The 26,443-nt window shown below is 56.3% G+C and overlaps 1 protein-coding gene across 3 annotated transcripts in view; it reads right to left on the bottom strand.

Annotated features, from left to right (window-relative positions):
• MCAM (melanoma cell adhesion molecule) overlaps nt 1-21,791 on the bottom strand; it is a 37,294-nt gene extending 15,503 nt beyond the window's left edge. The window contains exon 1 of one of the 3 annotated variants that reach the window (XM_005303774.4): nt 21,580-21,791. In XM_005303774.4, coding sequence (XP_005303831.1) covers nt 21,580-21,643 — 64 coding nt within the window. In that variant the 5' untranslated portion in view covers nt 21,644-21,791. The remainder of the gene's footprint in view (nt 1-21,579) is intronic. The other 2 variants (XM_005303776.4, XM_005303773.4) reach the window with 2 other exon arrangements.
• Between the last annotated feature and the right edge of the window lie 4,652 nt (nt 21,792-26,443).

The raw sequence follows: 26,443 nt of genomic DNA, 5'->3' as shown, positions 1-26,443 counted from the left end.
GCTGTCTGGGGGCAGGTGGGACAAATCTGGAAGGTCGCTTTCCCCATGGCACAGGCAGCCACGGCACTGGTTGCTCCATTGTCTCCCCAGTCAGCGGGGCCTAGATTCTGAGCTCCGGCCCTCCATGATACTCCCTCTGCCAGGGCCGAGGAAGCTGCCTGCTCTGTCCCCTGCAGCTGCCTCCACCCCCCCACCCCGGCACCCTTCCCCAGCTCTGATTGAGTCAGGAAAATCGTCCCACAGGCGGGACACGCTCTCCCGCTTTGCTCTCCCCCAACCCCCCAGCGTGGGGAAGGCAGCTGAGCCCAGGAAGTCACTTTCCAGATGCCGATTAGAGCGGAACGGGTGGGGATTAGGCAATTAGCAGCACAAAGGGGACAGTTATTGGGGAGGGGGCTGTCTCCTGGCTGCCTGGCTCCCCCCCACTCCGGTCTCCCCCCTCTCCCCCAATGTTCTGGGCTGACTTCACTTCTGGTGCAGGATGTTGTGCTCGGCTGAGCACGACGTCGGAGGCTGCAGCCCCTTTGTTAGGACATCTGCTGGGTCTGAGGGGGCCTGGCCGGCAGTGCTGGCGGCGGTGGAGACGGGGGGCATGCAGGGCGTCCGGGATCATGACACACACACCGCGGGAGGGAAATCCCTGCCTCCTGGTCACATCCGCAGCTTCATCCGGCCCCGGCAGGTGGAGGATCGCTCAGGAGCCGCCACTGCCTCATGCCTGGGGAGCGAGGGGGCCCGGGCTCCGACCACAGAGGAGGGGGCTCCCGGCTGAGACGGCACCCATCAGCTCACGGGGCTGAGATGGCACGAGATGGGCCGAGAGTAAAACCCATGAGTCCTGATTCCCCATCTCCTGTACTAGCCCCTGGATCTCAGCCTTCTGGAATGGGGAAGAGAACCCAGGTGTCTTGGCTCCTCTACCTCCAATTGTGAGCCTATGCCCCTGCCCTGCCTCACATCCAGCACCCAGGGGTCCTGGTTCCCAGCTGCACTACCAAGGAAATTCTACCCGCTTCCCTTGGGTGCAGAGCAGTGGGCTAGGTGGGGCAGAGGTAGAGGATGGCAGGGAGGGGGTGTCATGCTGGGGGTCGGGGTGAGGACCAGAGACAGCCCAAGGGACCGGTGGATGCCCACAGCCAATCCTGCCTCAGCCTTCCCCAGCGCTGATTCTGATCTGCCGGGGAAGGAGCTGTGATCTGTGCCATCTGCTGCCTGCAGGACCCAGCTGGTCTAATTAATCTGCCCAGCAAATAGAGCCTCCTCTCCTTGCCTGCTTTTGTAGGGCAGGGAGAACGTGCACAGCGCCAAGCCCCGCAATTAACAAGAGATGAGAGGGCTCCCCTGGGGGTTGAGGGGGTCAGACAGCAAATCCCACTAATGCTGGCAGGGAAGATGCTTCGGGAGGGCGGGCACAGCACCAGGAATCAGCCCAGCCTGCCCCCCACAGCCAGGGGGCCCAGAGGGGGGTCACTCCAGAGTGAAAAGGGTCATGAAGGACACCTGATATGAGTGAGGACAGTGACCGTGGGGAGCAGAGATGGAGCCCCCTGTACCTCCAAACGACCGGGTCCTCAGAACGTCTATGGGGGGGGCTCCGGACAGGTTTCTGAGGCTTCAGCTGCCCATGAGGCAGCCACCAGCTCACCCATGCTGGGGGGAAGCCCCGTGGCACCCGTGGGTCCAGTCTAAGCCCAGCTGCCCCTCCCAGGCAGCGACTGGGGCTGCAAGTGGGAGTCTCCCCAGCAGGGCCGAGCTGGTGCTCACAGCCAGTGATGGATTATGACAGCCTACGCAACTGGGATGAGCCAGCGACGCTGCTGCAGGGCCTGGCGAACAACTCACGCCAACAGCAGCTCCCGACACGGGGGGGAGCGTGGCTCCGAGCCTCCCCCACAGCATGGTGCCCAGGTCACCAGCTTGCTTAGCTTCCCAGGACTGACCGAGGCACGTCTCTCAAAACTGGGTGTGTGGCAGGGAGGTGGCCACGAGGATTCAGCCCCCCACAGGTGAGAGACGGGCAGGTGTGGCCCCAGAGAGGTTGTCCACAGGTCACACCCCGCCTCCAAACCCCCCCAGTTCAGAGCCCCTGCCCGGGAGCAGAGACGAGAGGACTGCGGGCAGGAACTACTCAGCGATTCACCGCTCTGAGCCAGTCTGCTTTCCCCCGGCGTGGGGGAGGGGGAGTGTCATCCTGAGCCCTGCTGCAGGGGGTGACCCATGGTCTTTGTCGAGGGGACCCCAAATGCCAGCAATACCCTCCATGAGATTGCACACCCCCTGCATCAGCAACGGGCTGGATCCCAGCTGGGAGCGGGCTGTGGGGCTGAGCAGGGGAGTGGTCATGGGGCAGTTAAAGCAAGAGGTGAGAGCACCCTCTGTAACACACACACACACCCCCGCGCCAGGGCAGGAGGGGCTCTGCAGCTCCGGCTCTGGCCACGCGCCTCGCACAGGAAGTGGTTTCAAAATCTAGCCATGCAGCTCGAGATAGGAAGTGCCTTGTCCTGCACTGGCCCCAACACAAGGGACCTTTGTCCCATCCCAGCCACTCACGTTTCCAGAGGGGGAGCTAGGCAGGGCGGCTGCGCTGAACGCAGGGGTTCCAGGGTGCACTGGTCACAGTCCCGGGAGTTCTTATGGGGGGGTTGGGACAGAGCAAGGGGGAGGTGGGGGTCGCAGACCTGGGGGAGAGCCGAGGGAACGCAGCCAGGGTGTGTGCGTGGGGGGGTTGCCGCTTATGTAGAGTCCCAGAGGCGCATCTTAGGGCCAGAGGTCCCCAAGTGCCACAGTACAAGGGACACACCCGGGGGGCTACAGCCTGGGTGCTGGGATCACAGAGCAAGGGATGCCGCTAGGGGCCAGGCCAGGATATAGCAGGAGCTGGGGGGTTGCAGTGGAGGGGACGTAGAGGGGGCCAACCCCCATGGCTCCTAATTGGAGAGCGAGCACAAGGTCTTTGAAATCGCACCTGCTTGGAGTGAAACTTGCTAAGAGCAAACCCGAGTCTCCTGCCCAGGGCCGTGCCCCCTGCCTTTGGTACCTCCCGTGCCAGGCCCTTGTGTCCCGCTCCACATCGCCAGCGTCAAACCACAGGAGCCTAATGCTCTGGTCCAGGGCAGGGGTGTCATCGCCCCGTGCTTCCCTAGAGCACTGGGATGGGAGAGCGTGGAGGTGGGGGAGCCGCAGATAATCCCTCTGAAGGTCTCTCCCTGCCCCCATCTCCCACTGGGCTTAATCCTGATCGGTGGAACAGGACGGGAAACTCTATAGAGCTCCCAGACCAGCCTCCTCTCTGCCCCCCAGAGCCATCTAAGCCTGTCTCACTCTCTTCCCAGCTGGGGAGGGGGTCAGTAAGAACGGCCCCAGGGAAAACTTGCACCTGGGGCTCCTGGAAATGGGGCCAGGCCCCTCCTGAGTACTGAAGGAAACCCCAGATAACAGGGCAAGGGACCGCCCCCCTGCACCTGGCAGCCACTTCGCCCACAGGGCTGTCAGTGGAGGATCTGGTCCAGATATGAGGCCGTGGCTTAGCCAAGCGGCATTGGAGGTTGTGTCTAAGGGCAGACGACCCAGGATCGTTACAGACTGGCGGTGCCAGCGCCCGCCCTGGACTGGAACAGCAGGAGATGCCTAGTAGGAGGCACCCTGAGCGTCCCAGCACCGCTTGTTTCTTATCAGGATTGATCCCCGATAACACTGGCAGCCAGATCCCACCTGTCCAGGGCTGTGTGTGCTCTGCCAGCCGCCTCCAGAGAGGAGAGCAAACAAACAGGGCTGGACAAAAGGCCACCTGGCTCCCTGGAAACGCCTCTTCTCCCCGAGCTGGAGTCAGAGCGCCGGGCCAAGCCAGGGGCCTGGGACATGAGGGCGAGTTTCAGGCAGATCAGCTGAGATCACACACCCTGGGTGGGTAGGAGACGGTGGGAAGAGACAATGGAGCTGCAGTATGCATCCTCCCAGCCTGGACCCAGAGTCGCCGCCCCTGTGGAAGGGGGCTGACAAAGGCAGGCGCTGGAAAACTAGCAGACACCGTGAGAGGCCCAGGTGTACCTGCACACCTATTGGACACACGGCTGGCTGAACAGCAGCTGTATTGATTTAAGCTCACGTAGAAAGAGATTAGCAGAGGGCACCGAGGGGGAGATTGAAAAGGGTACAGGGGCCGGAAAGCCAGAGAAGTGCTATGTTTGCAGGTGAAGGACATGCCTAAAAAGAGAGTGGCCCTGGCTGTATAGGGGAGAAAAGCCTTACTCGGAAGGCAGGGAGACAAGAAACCCCAAAGAGTCCAACGTGTGGGGAGAACAGGGAAGGGAAGGGATGGGCGTGTGTTGCTTGTGGTCAGCGGGGGCCTCTAAGAAGGAGATGCCCATTTATGAACTGGGACGGGAATAGACAAGGCTGAAGCACGACCTATTGACAAGGCAAGGACAAGTGGCTGGTTTGGGCACCGTGAGGTTGGCCCTATAAAAAGGCTCTGCCCTCTTAGGGGGTACCAAAGGGGAAGGCATGGTGGGGCGGGCGGGTGCCTGGGGACTGGAGCATGCCGGAGACTGTCAGGGTAGACGGGGCGGGGATGACCGTGGACCTGGCAGGTGGTCAACCCTGCACTCAGCATGGGGTGGTGGAGTTGGAAGATAAAACGCTTGGGACAGAGAGGGCCCAGAGGGACGTAGGAACTGCCACTGAAGAGAAGCAAGCTGTGGTGGGAACTCAGGCCCTGAGGGAAAGCAGGTTGCGGGATCCTGTGGGGCAAGGGAAGGTGCTACTGGAGAAATGAGTAGCCGCGGTACCAAAGGGAAAAGTTATGGGGTGCTGTGGAGGACCAGGATAATGTGGGTCTCCTCGGGGGTGAAGCAGAACAAGAGAGGGACGCCCTGCCGGCCCCGGTGAAGCAAATGCCGGGCAGGAGGCAGCCGCACCCCCAAGGCTTATAGGCTTGAGGGTGTGGGGATGATTTGAGGTGTCTGCTCCACACAAGGCCTGAAGAGGTTAAGGTTGCTAGCTAGATCAATTAACTGCCCAGGCTGCATCTGGAGGAGCAGCGATTAATTAGGGAGGAGGTTCAGCTGGACAGGAACAGAGACAGGCGGGGCCTGTATAAAGCCCAGGAGCTGAGCGCAGCTGGGGTCTATAGGGCAGTAGCTTGCAGTCACTTGCTGAGGGAAGGAAGGGATGTTTGGAGCTACAGAGGAAACTAGCCTGCAGTGACTCCTTGCCAGGAGGGAGTTTGGGCTGGAAAATCCAGAATTGGGGGGGAGCCAAAGAGGTAGCAAAGGCTCAGGGGAAAAAAGCAGCCAGGGATAGAATAGTTCAGACCTTGGTTGTTGATTGGAGGGTCCTGGAGCTGGCCCTTGGGGTAGAAGGCAAGCCTGGGTTCCCATGCCAGCCCCTGGGAAAGTCTCACCGAGCAGGCAGTGGAGACTGGCCTGCTTGGGACAGTTTCCCCTGAAAGACTTTGCTACCCTGGACCACTGTGACCTGGCTGGGGGCCCAAGTCTCAAAGAGGAAGCAGCTGCTCTTGGCGGATAGGTGCATTAAGGGCTAGTAGCAGAGCAGGGATACAATGCCCACGCTTGACTACTGCATGCATTTCTGGTCACCCCATCTCCAAACAGATACAACAGAACTGGCAAAGGCACAGAAAAGGGCAACAAAATGATTAGGGGTATGGAACAGCTTCCAGATAAGGAGAGAAGAAAAAGACTAGGATGGTTGAGCTTGGAAAAAATGACTAAGGGAGGGATATGATAGAGGTCTTTAAAATCATGACTGGAGTGGAGAAAGTGAATAGGGAAGGGTTATTTACTCCTTCACATAATACAAGAACCAGGGGTCACCAATGAAATTAACAGGCAGCAGGTTTAAAACACCCATAAGTAAATATTTCTCAACTTCAGCACCTGGAAATGGAGCAAATCAACCAATTTGCAAACATCTAAAAGATAATGAGGTGATAAGTAACAGTCATAATGGATTTGTCAAGAACAAATCATGTCAGACCAACCTGATAGCTTTCTTTGACAGGGTAACAAGCCTTGTGGATGGGGGGAAAGCAGTAGACACGGTATATCTTGACTTTAGTAAAGCTTTTGATACTGTCTCGCATGACCTTCTCATAAACAAACTAGGGAAATGCAACCTAGATGAAGCTACTATAAGGTGGGTGCATAACTGGCTGGAAAACTGTTCCCAGAGAGTAGTTATCAGTCACAGTCATGCTGAAAAGGCATAACAAGTGGGGTCCTGCAGGGATCAGTTCTGGGGTCTGGTTCTGTTCAATATCTTCATCAATGATTTAGATAATGGCATAGAGAGAACACTTACACACAGGGCAGGCACCAGCCTGGCAAGCAGGTGCTTGGGGCGGCCGTTCCGGAGAGGGGCAGCACGTCCAGGTATTCGGCGGCAATTTGGCGGACGGTCCCTCACTCCCGCTGGGAGCAAAGGACCTCCCGCCGAATTGCTGCCGCAGATCATGGCTTTTTTTTTTTTTGGCTGCTTGGGGCGGCCAAAACCCTGGAGCCGGCCCTGCTTACAAAGTTTGCAGATGATACCAAGCTGGGAGGGGTGCAAGTGCTGTGGAAGATAGGATTAAAATTCAAAATGATCTGGACAAACTGGAGAAATGGTCTGAAGTAAATAGGATGTAATTCAATAAGGACAAATGCAAAGTACTCCACTTAGGAAGGAACAATCAGTTGCACACATACAAAATGGGAAACGACTGCCTAGGAAGGAGGACTGCGGAAAGGGAGCTGGGAGTCACAGTGGATCACAAGCTAAATATGAGTCACCAGTGTAACACTTGGGGGGAAAAAGTGAACATTATTCTGGGATGTATTAGCAGGAGTATTGTAAGCAAGACATGAGAAGTAACTTTTCCACTCTACTCTGTGCTCATTAGGCCTCAACTGTGGTATTGTGTCCAGTTCTGGGCACCACATTTCAGGAATGATGTGGGCAAATTGGAGACAGTCCAGAGAAGAGCAACAAAAATGATTAAAGGTCTAGAAAACATGGCCTATGAGGGAAGATTGAAAAAATTGGGTTTGTTTAGTCTGGAGAAGAGAACACAGGGGGGAATGATAACAATTTTCAAGTACATAAAAGGTTTTATAAGGAGGAGGGAGAAAAATTGTTCTCCTTAATTTCTGAGGATGGAACAAGAAGCAATGGGCTTAAATTGCAGCAAGGGCAGTTTAGATTGGACATTAGGAAAAACTTCCTGTCAGGGTGATTAAGCACTGGAATAAATTGCCCAGGGAGGTTGTGTAATCTCAGTCATTGGAGATTTTTAAGAGCATGTTAGACAAACACCTGTCAGGGATGGTCTAGATAATACTTAGTCCTGCCATGAGTGCAGGGGACTTGACTAGATGACCTCTCAAGGTCCCTTCTAGTGCTATGATTCTTCATGCAATGCACAGTCAACCTGTGGAACTCCTTGCCAGGGGATGTGTGAAGGCCAAAATTATAATGGGGTTCAAAAAAAAAAAAAAAGAATTAGATAAGCTCCTGGAGGGTAAATCCATCAATGGCTATTAGCCAAGATGGTCATGGACATAACCCCATGCTTGGGTATCCCAAAGCCTCTGACTGCTAGAAGCTGGGACTGGACGACTGGGGATGGATCACTCAATAACTGTCCTGTTCTGTTCATTCCCTCTGAAGCACCTGGCATTGGCTACTGTCACCAGTCAGGATCCTGGGCTAGATGGACCATTGGTCTGACCCAGCGTGGCTGTCCTTATATTATGTTCTAAGAGCAGCTGTTCCACTTCACTGTATTTCCCCCCGTCATTTCAGGAGCCACCTACAAAACCGACCTGCCCTTTCAGAGGCAGTGCTAGTCCTCCGGGGGCCCTAAGCAGGAATATTTGGGGCCCCTCACAACACATACTAAAAAAGCAAATAAGCGGCTGCTTGAGCTGCTCAGGGCCCGAAGAAATTGTGTTGTGGGTTTATGCCCAGCACCGGCTCTGCTTCTGGTATTTAAACTCCTCGCTCTGCTCTGCTCCCTTCCCAGCCGCCTCCCCATGCAATCTCGGGACTGCGGACACAAGAGCTGCCTTCTCCTCCCCAGCAGCCTCTGCGCTGCCGGCCGATTTCAAGTCTCAGCTGAGGCCTTGCTCTCCCCTTCACTGGCACCTCTCCGCAGGGCAAGGGGCACCAGCGCAGCTCCATGCAGTGCCGTAGGGTTACAGCTCACGCCAGGGTGCCCTATACAACACAGCCGGATTGTGGGAGGGAGGAAAGCCCAACAGAGACCCTGGTATGGCCCTTTGCGGGGGCAATGCCCCAGCGTGACAGCCGTTCCAGGCCCCCTGACCTCCTCCCCGCTGGTGAAAAGCAGCGAGAAGGAAGCAGTGTTGGGGAGCTCCTGGTGACTCAAGCAAGCGGCACAATGACTGGGTCTCTGCGGCCGGAGTGGGGGGTGACCGAATCCTGATGTCACCAGCCCCTTGCCGCCCACAGGATCCAGGGAGCTCAGGGAAAAGCCAAGCATGAATGGCGCATTATGTCAGCAGCAGAGGGCACAGGCCAGGGAGACAGCACAAGTGTGGGGGCTGTCCTAGTCAGATACTAGGCTGGCGCTAGGGCTCTGGGCTGCTGGGGGCCGTACAACCGCTTCACCCTCTGTCTCCAGCACCTAGCCTGGCATTAGGGGGGAATGCAGCCCCTTCATACCCATCGGTGCTCCCCCTCTGAGCCTGGTGCTAGGCACTAAACTAAAGTAGTAAGTCCCCAGGACCAGATGGTATTCACCCAAGAGTTCTGAAAGAATTCAAAGATGAGATTGCAGAACTACTAACTGTGGTATGTAACCTATCACTGAAATCAGCCTCTGTACCATGTGACTGGTAATGGCTAATGTGACACCTATTTTTAAAAAGGGCTCCAGACGTGATCCTAGTAATTACAGGCTGATAAGCCCAACTTCAGTACCCGGCAAATTGGTTGAAACTATAGTAAAGAACAGAATTACCAGACACATAGATGAACATGATTTGTTGGGGAAGAGTCAACACGGCTTTTGGAAAGGGAAATCGTGCCTCACCAATCTACTAGAATTCTTTGTGGGAGTCAGCAAGCATCTGGACAAGAGTGATCCAATGGATATAGTGTACTTGGATTTTCAGAAAGCTTTTGACAAGGTCCCTCACCAAACGCTCTTAAGCAAAGTAAGCTGTCATGGGATAAGAGGGAAGGTTCCTCTCATGGATCAGTGACTAGTTAAAAGACAGAAAACAAAAGGTAGGAATAAATGGTCAGTTTTCAGGATGGAGAGAGGTAAATAGTGATGTCCCCCAGGGATCTGTATCGGGACCAGTGCTGTTCAACGTATTCATAAATGAGCTGAAAAAGGGGGTAAACAGTGAGGTGGCAAAACTTGGAAACAACACAAAATTACTCAAGATAAAGTCCAAAGTGGACTGCAAAGTGTTACAAGGGAATCTCACAAAACCGGGTGACTGGGCAAGAAAATGGCAGATGAAATTCAATGGTGATAAATTCAGAGTAATGCACATTGGAAAACATGATCCCAACTACACATACAAAATGGTGGGGTCTAAGTTAGCTGTTACCACACAAGAAAGAGAGCTTGGAGTCATTGTGGATAGTTCTCTGAAAACATCCACTCAATGTGCAGCAGCAGTCAAAAAAGAGAACAGAATGTTAGGAACCATTAGGAAAGGGATGGACCATAAAACAGAAAATATCATATAAATCCATGGTACGCCCACACCTTGAATACTGCATGCAGTTCTGGTCACCCCATCTCAAAAAAGATATATTAGAATTGGAAAAGGTACAGAGAAGGGCAACAAAAATGATTAAAGATATGGAACAGCTTCCGTGTGTGGAGAGATTAAAAAGACTGGGATTGTTCAGCTTGGAAAAGAGACAACTAAGAAGGGATATGACAGAGGTCTATAAAATCACAACTGGTGTGGAGAACGTGAATAAGGAAGCATTCTTTCCTCCTCCACACCACAAGCAGGGATCACCCAATGAAATTAATAGGCAGCAGGTTTAAAACACACAAAAGGACGTTCTTCTTCACACAACACACACTTAGCCTGTGGAACTTATTGCCAAGGGATGTTGTGAAGGCAAAGGTATAACAGGGTTCAAAAAAGAACTAGATAAGTTCATGGCAGATAGGTCCATCAGTGGCTATTAGCCAAGATGGTCAGGGATACAACCCCGTGCTCTGGGTGTCCCTAAGCCTCTGACTGCCAGAAGCTGGAGTGGACGACAAGGGATGATGGATCACTCGATAATCGCCCAGTTCTGTTCATTCCCTCTGAAGCACCTGGCCCCAGCCACTGTTGGCAGACAGGATCCTGGGCTGGACGGACCACTGGGATGACCCAGTCTGGCCGTTCTTATGTTCTAATGTACTAAAAACCTGCGAGGCAACTGGGCCTGTTGCCCAGTATGTGGCTTTGTGCCCAGGTTGTGTAGTTGGCTGGAAGGCCTTGCCCTGCTCCCCCTCCCTAACCCCCCTGACTGAACAGACCCTCCCGCACCCCATCCAGTCAGGCTGGAGTTTCAAAGCCCCCGAGTGGGTCTTTCTCTTCCTGGAAATCAGGCTTGGTGAAAAAAAGAGGGTGTGAAACCGGAAATTAACAGCCGAAAATGGGTGTGTCCTATATCAGGCGTAAGTGATGGCCAGGTAATGAGGGGATGGGCTATTCCACCTATCACTGCCTTTGCGGGGCCTTAAAGGAAGAGACTTGTGGGGGAAAAAGACAAAGAACAGATGGGGGTTACTGGTACAAGCTTCCCCATCAAGCTCCACCTGAGACTAAACAGGGTCAGACTTTAACAGCAGCAGCAAGGACGACAGCTCCAGCCCGGCTTCTCTTTTCCCCCAAAGGCCAGCTATCGCCGCCTTTGGCACCAGCCAAGGGACTGTGTGGTTCCTTCTAAACACTCTCCAACTCGAGGGGAAGGAAGCCAGGGCCATTGTTACAATGAAACCTCAATCACGACCCTATATTTCAAAGGCTGCCACCGTTTTTCCTGCTTTTCTTTATCTTTAATCAGAGGTTGGACGGGTTTTTAATGGGGGCTTTGCCATGGCACTGAGATCTCTGGATACTAAACCCCGAACCTCGTCTACCACTGGACAGTGACTGCGTTACATTAACAGCTTTAGCACATTTAATCCATCTAAATTAATACAACTGAGCAGCCGATGGGGATGGGGGGAGCCGCCCCACTACCTCCTGCCCTGGGCCCTGCCTTTGCCAGGACCAGCCCTGGGTGACCTTGGCAAGTCCGAATCGCTGTGTTCCTCAGATCGTCATCTGCAAAATAGGGCCAATCCTGATGGCTCAGGACACTTGGCACTGCTGTGAAAGCAGACTGACCAAGGCCCAGCACCTTGATGGATGACACCAGAGAATGGGGGATGCTGGCAAGGTGGTGGGGCGGGGGCTGGGTTCCTCGGCACATGTGTTCCCAGCCTCATAGCAGTAATGGAGCGGCTGGCCGGGCTCCAGAGCTCTGGAGAAAATGTAATGGTTTATCGACCCGGCACTGGCAGGAGCTGGGGAGCAGAGATGCTTCCCGAACTGACGGGCCCAGGGACGGTAAACAAACCCCGCATGTAAACAAGGGGGCTCGGCCCAGTGTGAGGGGCCCTGACGCTGACCCCCAGCTCAGCCATTCCAGGGCGCAGACAGAGAGCTCAATGGGCCTGCCAGCAGGGCTGGATTCGGCCCAGGAAGGCAGGGGAGGCAGCCAGCCACCGGGCGAGCATGCCACACAGGAGAGGGACTGCAGGAAGGAACAGGAGCTCTGGGAGTAATCCCAAGAGCAAGATCTCTCCTGCTCCCAAGGGAAGCGGGGGGAGGCTCTGTCACTTGAGACAGCCCAGCGGTGGCGAACGGGGAGCGATCCTGCCCGGATTCTGGGACAGCCTGGTTCTTAGGGACCCCCCATCCCCCATGGAGCCGGGATGAGCCATTGCAGGCTCCGCCCATTGCTGGGTTGGGAGCACCCATGCTGCTAAACCAGAGCACCCCCCTTCCCCCCCCCCCCCCCCCGGCAAGCAAACAGAGAAGTTTGCTCAGCAAATACTCCACAGCTGCTCTGCGTTCTCAGCCCCAAGCACCAGCTGCCCCCGTCGCCAGTTAACACTGGGAGGCTTTTCCTGACCCACTCCCCAGCTGAGCATTAACTCAGCTGACCCAGACAATGCCCAGGGAGAGCACGAGTCCATCTCGCTGGCCCATTCCAGCCTTGGCCTCTTGTGCCCAGAGGCCAGTCGCGCTGCTGGCTTGTGCCATGTCTACATCTGCCCACTAGGACCTGAGTCGAGTCCCACCAAACTCGTTACATACGTAGCCGCCAAACAGCCGTCAGGGGGAAGCCAGCCACTCACTTGCCACTGACCAGGGCAGGATTGAATGAGCAGCCCAGAGGAGAAACTATATCCTCTCCCGTATAGCCTGAGGCAACCCAAATCCAGGGGTGGGCAGGTGAAACTCCCTGCAGATCCCCTGTCCCCACAGTTTGGAGAAGGGGCCCAGGTAGCCCCCAGAGCACAGAGACCTTGGGAGACCTGTGGTGCTAAGGATAGGGATTGAATGGGACCCCAGGGCTGTGGGCAAAGCTAGCAAAGTGGGCTTCAGAGCAGCCCAGGAGACTGTGGTGGGGGGACAGGGAGTCAGACCAGGACAAGGGAAATCCAGGGCAGATGACAATGTTCCTGGGGCTCCCCATCTTCCCTTCCCCGATCTGGGGGGATGGGGAAGCACCCCAGGCATGGAAATACACCAATCTGGAATAGGAAGGGGCCATGCATGCTGAGTGCACATTAAGCAGTCAGGGCAGGTTATGAGCTGAGGTTAGCGAACGAAGGGAATCATTAACGAGCTGCAGAGGAAGCCTAAGAGACTGACCATGCCACAGAGCTGGGATGTGTGTGTGGGCGGGGGGCTAATGGACCGGATGGAGCTGCTCTCTGCAAAGGGACAGCCCGTTTACCTGCTGCCCATGGTCACGCTGCTCCCTGAGCCCGGCAGGGACCACGGGTGATGAGCGCATCAAGGCTCAGATCCTGCACCTTTGAGAGAGCAGCCGGCTGGGGCGGCAGCCTGAAGAGACTCCATCCATGTCAGGGCAGCCTGCTGCAAAATCCCAATGGGGAGAGGTGGGCCCAAGCCTGGATCCAGATCTCCTGGGCAGAGATGGGCTATAAGCTCTGCCACCGTGCCAGGCACCACCACCTAACACACAAAGAAGGGACGCTGGGGGAAGCGGGAAGGAGCAGACCCAGCTGGTGCTGCTGGCCAGAGGCTGAGAGAGAGAGAGCCAGCTGCCCCCTGCCCCCACACCCCGCCCCCTCAAGCTCCGGCACGGATGACAAGTCCAGCCAGTGTCATGAGTTCAGAGCCCAAGAATGCCCGGAATCTGCCACCCGCCACGAGGCAAAGAACGTTCCTTTTGTTAGAGCCTTGGCACACGTGCCGCGCCCCACTGCCGGCACGTCGGAGTGCCCACTGCCCTGCATCCTCCCCAGAGAGAGGCTGAACACCACAGCGAGGGGCCAAGCCAAGAGTCTTTATGGCGGGGCGGGCAGGCTCAGGGGACACCTCCGGATGTACCCTGCCATCTCCCCACCACTTCTCTCAGCAGCTCCCTGGCTCAGGGTGACAACCCCACCCCCTACCTACTGTTCAGGGTCCCGTCTGACTCACAGCTTTGATCCCTTCTGTTGTGGAGGGGGAGTGGCCCAGGGCTTTGTGTGGGGCAGACTCTAGGCCTGGGCTGTGGGGAGGAGGAGGAGGAGGGGCCAGGCCCTGAACACTGGAGGGGGAGCCTCGGGATACAATGATTGCATTGAGGGAACAGTGCCGAGGAGCCCAGAGAACTTTCTGTGCCGGGGTAGAGGGCATGGCCGGGGCGGCCCAGGAAACAGAGAGACCTTTCTCACAGCAGAAAGGGAAGCTCCCCGCTCCAAACCCCCAGCAGCCAGAGAGGATCCATCGTCGGTCTAACGCCCCCTTCCCCCCAACCTCAGCCTGGAGAAGCGCTGGGCATGACTCCACTGTCACTCTGGGCCACTCCGCTGGACCAGCCTGGTGTCTCCTGGCTTTTGGGGTCCACGCTCAGTGGGGAGAGGGATTTGGAGTAGTTGTGGTGGAGAACGGGCTAATGGGCATCTGCCTGGAAGGGGCCGGCAGGGGAGAGGACAAGCAGGCACAGCTGGCTTTGTTTGCATTGAACCAAGCTCTCCCTGCTTTGAAGAGTCAGGCACACAATGGAAGGCGGCTGGGGACTGGAGATCCAGACTCCCCTGCCTTGGACATGTCTGCCGGTGGCAGGGGGAGGGAGGGAGACTTGTACTGCCACACCCTGAGCCGGGGGACAACAGGGGCTCATGGCCCCCCACCGCTCTTCCCCATGGCGAAGGCAGCCAGGAGCCCGCACAGAGCCATCCTTGGGGTCCCTCTTAGGAGGAAGGTCCCCAGCCCTGGGGAAGAGGCCGGTAAGGGTGGGCACTGCATAGCCAGAGCAGGGCCCCTCAGGCTCAGTGGAGGGGCAAAGGCAGGACTTGGAGCCCTGTGGGCAGGGCCAGATGCACATCTGTTTGCCATCAGAGGCGGGAGAGCCCAGGACAGGAGCCCCAGAGAAAGGCTTTGGGGGCAGTGAGGGGCAGGAGCCATCACGGCTTGGCCAGCGGGGCCACGAACCAGGCTGGGGACTGGCTCAACTGGAACAGGGCTCCTGGTGCCCGGCAGCCCCAGAGTGCGGACCCAGGCCCATCAGGTTCTACCGGCCCATGGCAGAGAACAAGGGGGGGCGGGGGGGGATGGTTCCTGCACCAAGGGGCCTGGGATTCAAGCCACACCTTCCCCCCCCCCGCCACGGAACAGTAACTTCCCAGAACCCACCCCCATGCCCATCCCCTCCCACGGCAGAGAGAGGGCAAGAGAAGCCAGCAGGCATCGGGCCAAGGAGGCCACCAGCAGACCCTAGGGGAGATTCTCAATCAGCCAAGGGCACGGTCCAGGGGAGGCGGCTCCTCCCCCTCCGAGCTGCACAGATAAGGTCAGCCACCACTGAATGTCCTGGACCCTCTGCGCAGCGAGGTACCAATCTCGCTCGCCCTGCACCATGCACAGGACTGCCCCCCCCAGCTGTCCCAGCCTCTCTTAAGTACCTCCCGCCCCCTTGTTTCTACCCCAGTCCTGCAATCGGATGCCCCCCTTCCCCAAGGGAGAACGTCTCCCAGGGCTGTGGCCACCAGCTCAGAGGAGCCCAGGATGCTGTGCCCAGGGTTAATCTGCTCAGTGCCTGCATAAGAGGGGACTGGTCACCAGGAGGCGCTGCAGGGCAGCTGGTGCCTAGTGACTCGGGTATCGGGCTCCTGCAGGGAGCCCCCAGCTGCCCCAATCCCAGCTTCTCCCAGCACTGGGTGCTGTAGGGTGCAGGGCAGGAGCAGGGGGAGCTCCCAGCTCCTCCCGGACGGATCCTGCACAAAACACATGGGCCCAGCATGGCCCAGAGGCAGATAACCCCCAGGAAATGGCCTGTCAGCTGCCCACTAGCAGCAGCGCTATCAAGCCGCAGACCCAGCTAGCACTCTGCACCCTGTGCTCCCAGCTGCCTGGCAGGGTTTCAGAGAGAGCCCTGCAGGTTTAAAGCCTTCTATTGCAAGAGAGCCGTTAGCTCCTGCGCCTTCCAAGCTGGTTCGGGAACTTCGGGCCTGGCGCCAGCACTGCACATGAACAAAGCTCGGCCTTTTACACTTCAGGAGGAAAAAGTACCCCCCCCCTCCTCCTGCAGAGCCCAACCCCCACCGGCGCGGGGCTGCGGTGGGCTGGCAGGAGGGGCAGCTCCATGCTTGGAGCCAGCCTTGCACTTACAGGAGTCGTAAAACACTTCACCGTGGCCAGGCTCGCCCACAAAAAAAATATTCATTAACCAGAGCCCTGATGGATGGGCGCCGGCCCTGCCCCCGCACCCTACCTGGGCCTCCTCACCTGGGTCATTTAAAAAACCCAACCCCCCAACAGTTCCAGGCCCGGGAGAGCAGGGCGCGCTGGGGGCCTCTGGCCAGATGTGGGAGCGGAGGTTTCCAAAGCGCTCCCGTTGCTGCTATGAAGCAGCTGCTGCTCCTTTCATGCTACTTGTCAGATCTCTGTCCTTACTGCTCTGCATGGCTCAGCCCAGGATCTCACAAGGGGGGGGGGGGGGGGCGAGATCACTGTGCCCCGTTGCTCAGAGGGAGGCGCAGAGAGGAGAGGCAATTTGCCCCACAAGCCGAGTCAGGAGAAGATAGGCCTCCTGACTCCCACTCCCTTGAATCAACTAGTTCCACCCCTACTGCAAGGGGTGGAATTCACCCCCCCCCCCCCCCATTCCAGCGTCAGCCCTTTAAATCTGCCCGGGCCCTGCTAACTCTCTGAATGTTCATGCAATGGCAACAAGCCACATAAGGGTAGGGGTCCTTCCAGCTGCAGGCCTGGAGAGCCTGTATTGGGGGTTCCGGAGAGGCATCCAGGGCACTGAAGCAGCATTCAGTGCTGGGGGAAGGTGGGATATCGCAGAGGGCACAGCCGGGCAACCTTCCCCGTAGCACCCCTTGAGGAACATGCCCCTGCCCTGCCCTGAAAGGGTGCCCCCTACTGCGGGAGGAAGAGTTCTGTCTCTGCTGCTTGTTCAGTCTTCAGCCTCCCGGCAACAAAGTGCAGCAGAATACTGTCCAGCAAGGACCGGACTAGGACCCATCCGATCACTCTGCCCATGCTACTGAATGGCCGTGAGACAGTGACGGCTCTGAACTGGTGAAAGACTCCCTATCCTGTTCCCAGTCCACCGGAGCCAGCCCATCTGTCCCAGCCCTTGCACTGCTTTGGGTGACCGACTAGCCACGATGGGCAGAGATGCAGCTCCGATGGCTCGGGGGCTGGCGGTGGGGTTTCACATGGGGTTGTGGGAGCAGTATGCAGCCTGGGAAACCCTGAATCACAAGGCGGGTTCACGAGGCTGTGCCTTGATTATTCACATTTAGCTCGCCTGGGAGCAACATGGGATGTAAACTTGGCCAGGCCGAGTGGGACAGTACTTCACAGACACGGCTAACTGTCTCTATGGAGCCCAGGGAGTGGGCTGGATAACAGACTACCCCGACACAACCTGGGGAGGAGATCGGCTCTCGGCTGAGTACTGACCCGGGGACAGGGCAAGCCAGCCCAGTGGGAACTGCTGAGCTATGGCTGATGGGAGAAGAGGCAGCTGTGAATGGAAAGGGAAAAAATACACAAACATACACAGGCTAACAAAAAAACAACCAGCACGGAGAGAGGATAAAAAAAGAACAAGTGAGAAAGGCCAAGAGAAACACACGGCTCCGGGAAAACTCCATAGAAGGGAAAGCGATGGCCGGCTCCCAATAGACCTGACCAGCCCTGGATGGGAATCAATACAGATTCACCATGCTCCGGCCCACCATAGCCTCTGCTGCCCACACTGCCACGCCTCACCCCCATGCCCCTCGTATTGGCTCTCGCAGCTCCCCTTTCCATGAGTCTGAGGCTGGAAGCTCTTCGGCCGGAGTTTCTTGCTTTTGCAAGCTGGGTAAACAAACAAGCGCAGGAGCCCAGCAGGATCATGGCCAGCCCGCTACACCCCCATAGCACTGGGCTGGCATGAGCCACCCTCCTGGGAGGGGCAGAAACCCCCTTTTACAGGTGGGGGCAGCAGGCGTACGGAGAGGAGAAGCAACGTGCCCCAGGTGGCTGCGTTAGTGCTCGGCAGTTCCTGGCTCCCACGCCTGGGCTGTGACCTCACTCCCAAAGCTTTCCTGGGTGCCTCCAGCCCCAGAATGGGTCAAAGACACTTCGGGACCATCCAGAAAAGGGGGTGAATGATGGAAAGCGGCTGCCCTTCTTCCATTCCACCCCCTCGCCCCGTCTCCAGACTGAACTGCCTACCATTCCCAGCCTATCTGAAATAGCAAGCCCTCATGTGCCCATTATCTCTGTGCTCTGCCTCTCCCTTCCAGGAACCCTGTCTGGGCAGCCCATGCTGTGTATGGCTATGTCTCTGCCCCAAGCCTGGTATAAGCCTGGTATTTTGCAGCCCGGCGCTTGGCTTTCTAGAACTAGGGGAGACGCTTGTGTGCGCTGGGACGGGGGGCCCAGGCCAGGCCAAGCAACACTTGCCTTCAGCACAGCACCAAAATTTCAGCCCCGGGCATGCCACCAGCTCAGCACACGCAGCTCAACACCCTGGTGGCGGCAGTCACGCCCGGGCCCACCCTGGTGCCAAAGTTCAAGGCACCAGGTTTACAAAGAGGAGGCCAGCAGCAAGAGAAAGATAAAAGAGGAAACTGCTTCCCTTTCCTCCCAGATTCGTTGTCTGGGTGGCCGCGGCAAAAGCACCCAGGAGAAGAAAAGCCAAGCCCTGGCATGTTTCCTTTGTAACATCGCTCTCTACTGACTCCCGCAGCAGCAGTGGCGGATTAATAATTTTGCCGACCCTAGGCTGGGAAATAATTGCCGCCCTGGCCCCGCCCCGACTCCGCCCCTTTCCCAACCCCCTCCCAAAGTCCCCGCCCCAACTCCGCCCCTCCCTTCCCCTATTGGATCCCTTCCCCAAATCCCCGCCCCCGGCCCTGCCTCTTCCCCAGCGCGTGGCGTTCCCCCTCCTCCCCCCTCCCTCCCTGCCCCGCGAAACAGCTGTTTTACGGCGCAAGCGCTGGGAGGGGAGAGAAACAGGATGTGGCAGCGCGGTTGCAGAGGAGGCAGAGGTGAGCTGGAGCAGGGGGGCGGAAGGGAGCTTCCACCCCTGCAAATTTGCTGGCCTAGGCCTAGGCCTTGTCGGCCTAGGCAATAATACGGCACTGCCCAGCACTATGATAGGAAGGAGGACCAGCCCTTCCCCATTATACGAGGGGGTTTGGGGGCGGGCAGGGGAATTCAAGTAGCTGCTGCTGCAGACAGGAATGCACAGCTTCAGGGATGAGGGTCCCATTTGCCATATGGGAAGAGCCTTCAAATTCTTCTCTCCATCGAATGAAAGGGATTTCCCCACTTCCCTAAACCAGCAGGTCTCTCTGTTTGGGGAAACGGCATCACGCCCATCCCCCTGCCAGCTCCGACATGTCAGGGACCCTAACAGGAAAGCTCAGGAGGTCACATTGGCTGGGTAAGAGATCAGTGTATATGGTTGGAGGTGATGGCTTAGTGCGAAGCTCCTGGGTTCTTTGGCACCAGCAGTTTGAATCCCAGCAGGACTGGACCGAGCCCTCCCTCTGAAGTGGTTTAGGAGACCCCAGCGTGTGGGGTCTCCTAAACCACTCTTCAGAAATAATCACAAGGTTTGTGGAGTCTGCATGGCCATTAAGACACCCCCCCCCCCATCATTTCATAAGAGCAGGGGTTAGCTCTCATCCCCTTGGCCAAAATTTCCTCTTATTGTGCTGTATAGCTGCCACACCCCACCCCAGAGGTGGCTGCATGCCAGCAGTGCTGTGTGGATGCCGTTTGAAATGCGCACTTTAAAAAGGACACCGTTAACTGGGATTTTTTTTAACTGGTTCATTGTTAAGGAATGCATGTATCTGAGAAGAGGCTCCTTTAAACGGTATGTCCTGAGTGGCGGTTTATAACCATTCACAGAGGAGCGGCGGCTAAGGGAGAAACTGACCATACATGTGAAGCAGTGAAAATAACTCTATATAAGGTGGACAAGTAACTGCAAGAATATTGTTCTAGGTTGGGCATTAAGCTCCTTTATGTGACCAGGTCACTGAAACAATCGCAGCCTCCACCCAAAATACAGTCCTGTCACCACCCAAATCAAAGGCACCCAAGGCACATTTGGGCAGAGGGATTTGGCTAGCTATTGTTTTGTGAAAGTTAGTGTCTGGGGAAGAAACAGCAGAAAAGACCAGAGAAACGGAGATAAAAGGCAACTAGGAAGCACCAGGCACAGTCTGAGCAAGCACTGCGAAAAGCCAAGAGACTGAGCTTTTGGGCAGAGTAGAGGATGGATGAGGGGCTTGGAACTGTGAGCAAAGAAACTGTCTCCTGTTTGATTGTTGCTGTGTTCAGGGAAACGGGACTTGGTCCATTCTTTGCAAATAAACAGAGTTGAATCAAAGATCCCTGATTCAATCATCAATTTCTCCTCCTAACTGGAACAACCAACCCAAGGCTTTTGGCTACCCACTCAGGCCAAAGGAGCAACACGATTGTTTTTCCTCTCTCTGTGTTAAGCACTTAAGACTTGTCTACACATAGAAAGTGTACAGGCTTAATCTACATCAGTCTGAAAACTGCTCATATTGGTTTCAAACCAGTTCTCTTGGTTTAGCCTGAACCTGTACCTCTACAGCTAAAAAAAAAAAAAAATGAAGAGTTCAGTGGTCCACCGGGCTCCTCATTGTTTGTGTGGATACAGACTAACAAGGCTATCCCTCTGATACTTGGTTTCCAGCTAAACTGCTCTAAATCAGGTTCAAACCAATATGAGCATCCAGAGTCGCACCAGATTAATTCAATCACTATCAAATCACACCTTTCATTACTCCACTACAGCTCCCTGTTTAAACCAGTTTTCAGATAGAAATATGATTTACAACCCCCTATGTCTCCTTTGGCCTTAGCTTAGGGGGAGACACATATCATCCTTGTACTTCCACTGAAACTGGCTCCCGCTAGGCACAGGCAGAAACCCTCCATTTATCAGTCCGCTCCAGTGCCCAAAAACCACGCCCCAAGAGGCAAGGGCTTCCATTCTCTAGCCCCAGGGTCACTCTGCTCCTAGCCCCTTTCCCCACCCTCTGGGCCAGCCAGTCGCTCTGGCTGCACAAACCCCTTCCTGAGCACAAAGCTGTGAGGAGTTGGCACTCCTGCCCCCTAAGCCCGGCTTTGTCCAGATGCCCCTCAAACCAGCACAGCTCCAGAGTCAGGGGAGAGCCCCCGCCCCCACCGTGGAAACTGAACACCATGGAGCAAAACCTGGCTGCAAGGGGCACTTACTGCTCCACCCAAGCTGGTGCAGGAGAGGGGTCAATTTCCATCCGAGCCCCCCACCCCCTCCACTCCACTCCCCCAAACCACCCAGACTCCCGCCCTGCGCTGATCCCTCCGGATCCAGGAGAGGCGCCAGGGAGGACCTGCATGCCCCAGCCTCGTGCTGCAATCCGGGATGGGGCTGCAGAGCTGGGGGAATTGGCACCCCGGGGGCAGGGGGCTGGCTGGGTTCGGATCGGCTACTCGACACGAGCCCAGAGCACGTGGAAACTCCCAAGCCGAACTGGTCCCAGCACCTCCCCCCCCAAAAGCAGCCCCCCCCTCCGATCGGGTCCAAGGCACAAAGAGTCGGATCTAAACCATTGGGGCGCAGCCCCTCCGCGCCCGCGGGGGGCCCCGCACGGCTGCCTCCCCCCACAAGCACACCCAGCCTTGGATACACGAGCAGCGTCCCGCCCCCTCGCCGCAAACCTGTCCCCGAAATCCGGGGGGGCTGGGGCCACCAGCGCCCCCTCTCCCGCCCGCCCCGCTGCAAACAGCCCCGGGCGGTCGGGCGCGCCCCGCTCCGGCTCACCTGTGGCGCCCCAGAACAAGAGCCCCCAACCGAGCAGGCTCCCCGCCGCCCCGCTCAGAGCCATGGTCGGCAGCCGCAGAGTGAGGCCGGGGAGGCTCGGCGGGTTTGGAGAAGCCCAGGGGCTGACGTCAGGTGGGAGGGAGGAGGGGGCTGGACTGGGAGCTGGTCCAAGCAGGGGCCACCGACTGCGCCGAGCCAGCCCATCTCTCCAGCCCCTGGCACACAGGTCAGCGCTTCTCCTCCACTTCAGCGGGGACAGGCCAGGGCTGGGGGCACCACGGGGCTCGGGGGAGTGGGCGAGAGAGGAGCTGTCCCAGGGCAGCGGCACAGACTCTGCTCCCCGGAGGGCAGCGCTGGGAGATGGGGGGATTTATTTCTATACCCCTTGAATGATACAAAGGTGCCTGCGCTTTATCAGAGCCGCCGGCTGCTGCTTTCCCTCCAGGCATGGTCCTTCCCCTGCAGTCTCAGCGGCTGGCTTGCTCCGTCTCCGGGACCCCTTCCCCCCAGGTGAACAGTTGAGTTGTGACTGCAGATTTGGTTGGGAAGATGCAGGTTTTTCTGTCCCGCCCCCCCACGCTGGCTTTTGTTCCAAGCCCAGGTGACAGCTTTCCCTTTGCCATTTGCAGACACCTATTTTATGGTTCCACTGGCACTTTTGCCTTCCAGAGGCTCTGCACCTTCGCCTGCTGCACATACAGAAACACAGAAGGGCCCATACAGGATGGTTTCCTGCTGTACTTCTGCTGGTCTAGAGGCTTCAGGTTTTGAGATTTTGTGTAGTTTCCCCCTCTCCCAGCCTATGTCTGTCTTGTCTACTTAAGCTGTCTGGGGTAAGGAATCTTTCTCCTATGTCTGAGCAGCACCTGCCACAATGGGGCCTCGATCTGGATGGGAGCTGCTTTAATCTAGCCATGATTTGAAACAGTCAATAATCCAAGCAATGCAGCTTCCCCTGAGAGGGTCCTACAGCTGAGCAGGTCTTGCTGCTTTTCCTGTTATCCAGCCAGTTTTTCTTAACTTCATCCCATGACTCCTTATTACCCACCCTGCTCCGTGTACCACCTTAAAACATTCCTCCCCTTGGACGCAGCAGTTAGCTGCAGACGATGATCATGTCTCTGCTATAAGTAAATAACATCAAGCCCATGTCTCTAGGTTGTTCTCGAGCCTCGTAAATAGCCCTGTAACTGGAAACGTAGAGGAAATGCTTTACTGGGTCTGGGCACAGTCTGTTTTTCAAGTGCTTATAACTCTGTTATTGGGGGTTTAATTCCAATTTAGCCTGAAGAATTGCAGCTTGTCTGGTTCAGCCGGTTTGGGGTTACAAATGGACAGGGAAAGTTTGTAGCAGCCGGCTCCTAGGCATCAGAGATGGAAGAAAAAAAAACATTGGGGTGCCCTGGCTATCGAGCTGAGCCTAATGTAGACTTGTTTCCTTAAGATATGTACATCTGATTTCCCACCCTGGGACTCGTCCCATCAAGCTGGGACCCTGCTACCATTTAGCAGTATGGGAAGGATGGATGCAGTCATGATCCCCGACAACTGGTTTGCGACTCCCAGATTGAGAACCCCATTGCCAATGGTTTGCCCAGTCTGGTTTTAAATATCCTGAATGTTGGGGCATCTATAATGACCATCTCCCACCATGGGTCATCAGCAGGATCCCCAACACTGCCTCTACCACCAGAGGTAAAGGACTAGCTGTGGTAGCAGTAGTAGGCTGCTATCTTCTATTGAGAGAGGGGATATGGCACACAAAGCCAGTGTGTTACATTCTGACCCTTTCCCTTGGGGGACTGTCCCACTGCCTATTAGACCTCTTTGCTGGGCCCTTTCTCCTGATATTCAACCTCCTTTCCCTTTCTTAATCCTTGTTACACCTAACTCATTCCTCTCCATCACTATCTATCTGTATTACAGGGACGCCTTGGGGTCCCAGATGAAATCCAGACCCCATTGTGTTAAGTGGAAACTGAATGCTCTTCCCTGTGTTACTGAGACCAATGTATGGGACTTGAGTGACCCTGGAAGCATTTGATTTAACAATGTTATGTTGGCGGTCAGTGGGAAGTTCTTCAAAACCACAGAGCCTTGTCTCTTACCTCTATGAATAGGAGTAAACTTAAGTGTCCTCCAAAGCTCTTGGCTAATTTCTCTGGCCACACTGACATCAGCAGAGTTGCACCTGTTTAGATCAGCAGAAGTCCATTGATCGAGATCTTCAGAGATATTTAGGCCTTAACTCCCACTGCCTGACACTATCCCAGCCGTTGGATTGCAGACAGGTTCTTGCCCACTTCAGCAAGGTACCTGGGCATCTGCCTACCGGTTTGACAGGTAGGATCGTGTTGAGAGGCCAGGGTTGAAATCTGCCTCTTGCTGTCTCTCTGGGCCAGGGCAGAAGCTACGCAATAACTGTGCATTGGATACATGCAAGGTTCTGGGTTAGCCCTTGGCCCTTTTTAAAATCAGAAGGAACAGAGTCCAGAATTTATCTGGGGCGGGGGGAGGGAGGGGGTCAAAGCAGAATCAAATAAGTTTGCTCTTCCGAGGACCTGTCTGTACACCGGGAGTGATGCAAGATGACATCACAAAGCTCCTGTGTTACATCATAGCATTGTGGTGAAGCTGCCCATCTCTGTCTCCCCATTGAAGGTGCCTGTCCCTGGGTCGAGGCAGCCTGGAAGGCAACGGCAGGTTGGCTGAATTTCTCTTTTTCACGCTCCTTCGGCAACACACAGATTCCAGATTGGAAACGGCCAAGCACAATGGCTCTGTAGAAAGCCCCTTTGGCTCTCGCCCCCTCCCCCACCCGCCCTGCCACCCCCTTCAGACGAAGCACAAAGCTGCCCATGCAGCTGTTGAATCCTGTGCCGTGCAGCGGCTGTGGGAAAGCGGTTCTCAGGCCTGTACGGGTAGGGAGAATGCGTCAGAGCCCACGCGGCTGGAGGAGCCTTTGATCACTGCCAGAGCTGTGCAAGGCGGTGATTACCCAGCAAAAACTGCCTGTGCCCTCTATACCTACCTGTCCTGGGAGCCCCCACAGGGCACGGCTCCCCCCGCCATGTGGTTCCCTCGCTCCTGGGCACCACCCTGTCACTTTCTGTGACCGGTGTGTTTGATTCGGCTCTCGTAGCTGCGATGTGGCTCCTGCGACAAAGGCCAGGGATCAGTCTGTGGGGAGCTGGGAGATCAAAATGGACTGAAAGGCTGTCCTGCCTTGAACAGCTCCCCCACAGTATGCTCTAGTCTAGTGGCTAGTGAGCCAGGACTCCTGGGTTCCATCCCTGGCTTTGCCATTGCCTCGCTAGGTGACCTTTGGCAAGTCACTTCCCTGCGCTGTGCCTCAGTTTCCTCATCTGGGAAATGGGGATCGTAAGGCCTAATCGATGAGATGCTCTGTAAAGCACTGCCAGACTCTTGCCTGGATGGCAGTAGAGCAGGGGACAGCACCACGACTACCCTGCCCTTAGAAGCTCTCCCCAGCTTCCCCCAGCTCTGAGGGGCTCACCCTGGCCCCGAGAACAGCACCTGGCTTTACTCAGCAGCTCCTGGATGTAGTAGAAAGCCCCCCCTCTGCCAGCCCTCAATGCTTGGTGTCTCAGAGTGTTTGCTTCATCAGCCTTTAGTCTCTTCCCTGCTCCATTTGCTTTTCCTAACACTGCAACCAGGATTCGTACCCCACCTGCAAGGCTTCCCTTGGCCTGCCTCTCTGTAGCTGCAAGGATACATATCGTCGTCCCTCTGAAAGAGGGAGGAGGGGCAGGGGAGCGAGAAGGAGAAAGGTCCCAATGGATCAGGGGACTGTGGAGTGGAGGTAAAGGATCCACACCTGCAGCTGAAAAGGAGATGGTAAAAGGCCAAAAACACCAAACAGTTGTCCAGCAGTGAGAGCTGGGGTTCAGGACTTCTGGGTCCTCTTTGCAGGTCTCAAAGACGACCTGTTTGATGATGACAGCTAGGTCCAGGACTCCTGGGTCTGCTCTTGGCTTTGAGACTAATTCATTGTGGGGCATTAGGCAAATCACTTCCCCTCTGCTCTGTCTCTTTCTCTTCAGCTCTCCTCTTATTTGTTCCCCCCTCCTTTCTCTCTCTCTCTCTCTCTCTCTGTGGGTCACACCCAGGGCCGGCTCCAGGCACCAGCTGAGCAAGCTGGTGCTTGGGGCGGCAGATTGTTCGGGGCAGCATTCTGCCCAATCCTAGGGCGGCACGGCCGCTTTTTTTGTTTTGTTTTGGTTTGGTTTTTTGTTGTTCTTGTTCTGCTCTGGCTGCCCTGAAGGGGGTGGCGGCATGGAGAACCAGAGCGCCCTGCAGGGCAGTCCTCTTCTTTCCCTCCCCACCGACCGGAGCGGAGCCCTTGCGGCAGGCAGCGGCGCAGCGGGAGGGGCCGTGTGGTAGCACCCCTGCTGTAGCCCTGGCCACCCCCTTCTCTCTCACCCGCCCGCTCCCTCCCCCTTCCCCCTCCCCCAGGCGGTCCCCCTGCACCCGCGCTCCAGCTGCACCGCAGGGTTTTTTTGTTTTTGTTTTTTTGCTTTGCCGTTCTGGCCACCCCATTTTTTTTGTTTGTTTGTTTGGGGCAGCCAAAAAGCCAGAGCCGGCCCTGGTCACACAGCAGTCCTTCCCCTGCCCTTCTTCTCTGCTTCTAGATGCATTTCTGATCCACTGTCTCTCTGGCCTCCCCCCTCCTTTCCAGGCTGAATGGGTTTGGATGAATCATCAGAAATGAACCATCTATTCCAAATGAGATTAGTTGCTTAAAATGGCATCATTGGTTGGTTTTCGATATGATTCCAGGTGCTGGCTGGTGCTAGCAGCTGGAGCCTCAAAGGCAGACCAGGAGCAAGTTAGATTGCACAGA

Source organism: Chrysemys picta, chromosome 16, assembly GCF_011386835.1.
Source record: "Chrysemys picta bellii isolate R12L10 chromosome 16, ASM1138683v2, whole genome shotgun sequence".
NCBI classification, from domain to species: domain Eukaryota; kingdom Metazoa; phylum Chordata; order Testudines; family Emydidae; genus Chrysemys; species Chrysemys picta.
This window is presented reverse-complemented; position numbering and strand designations above follow the sequence as displayed.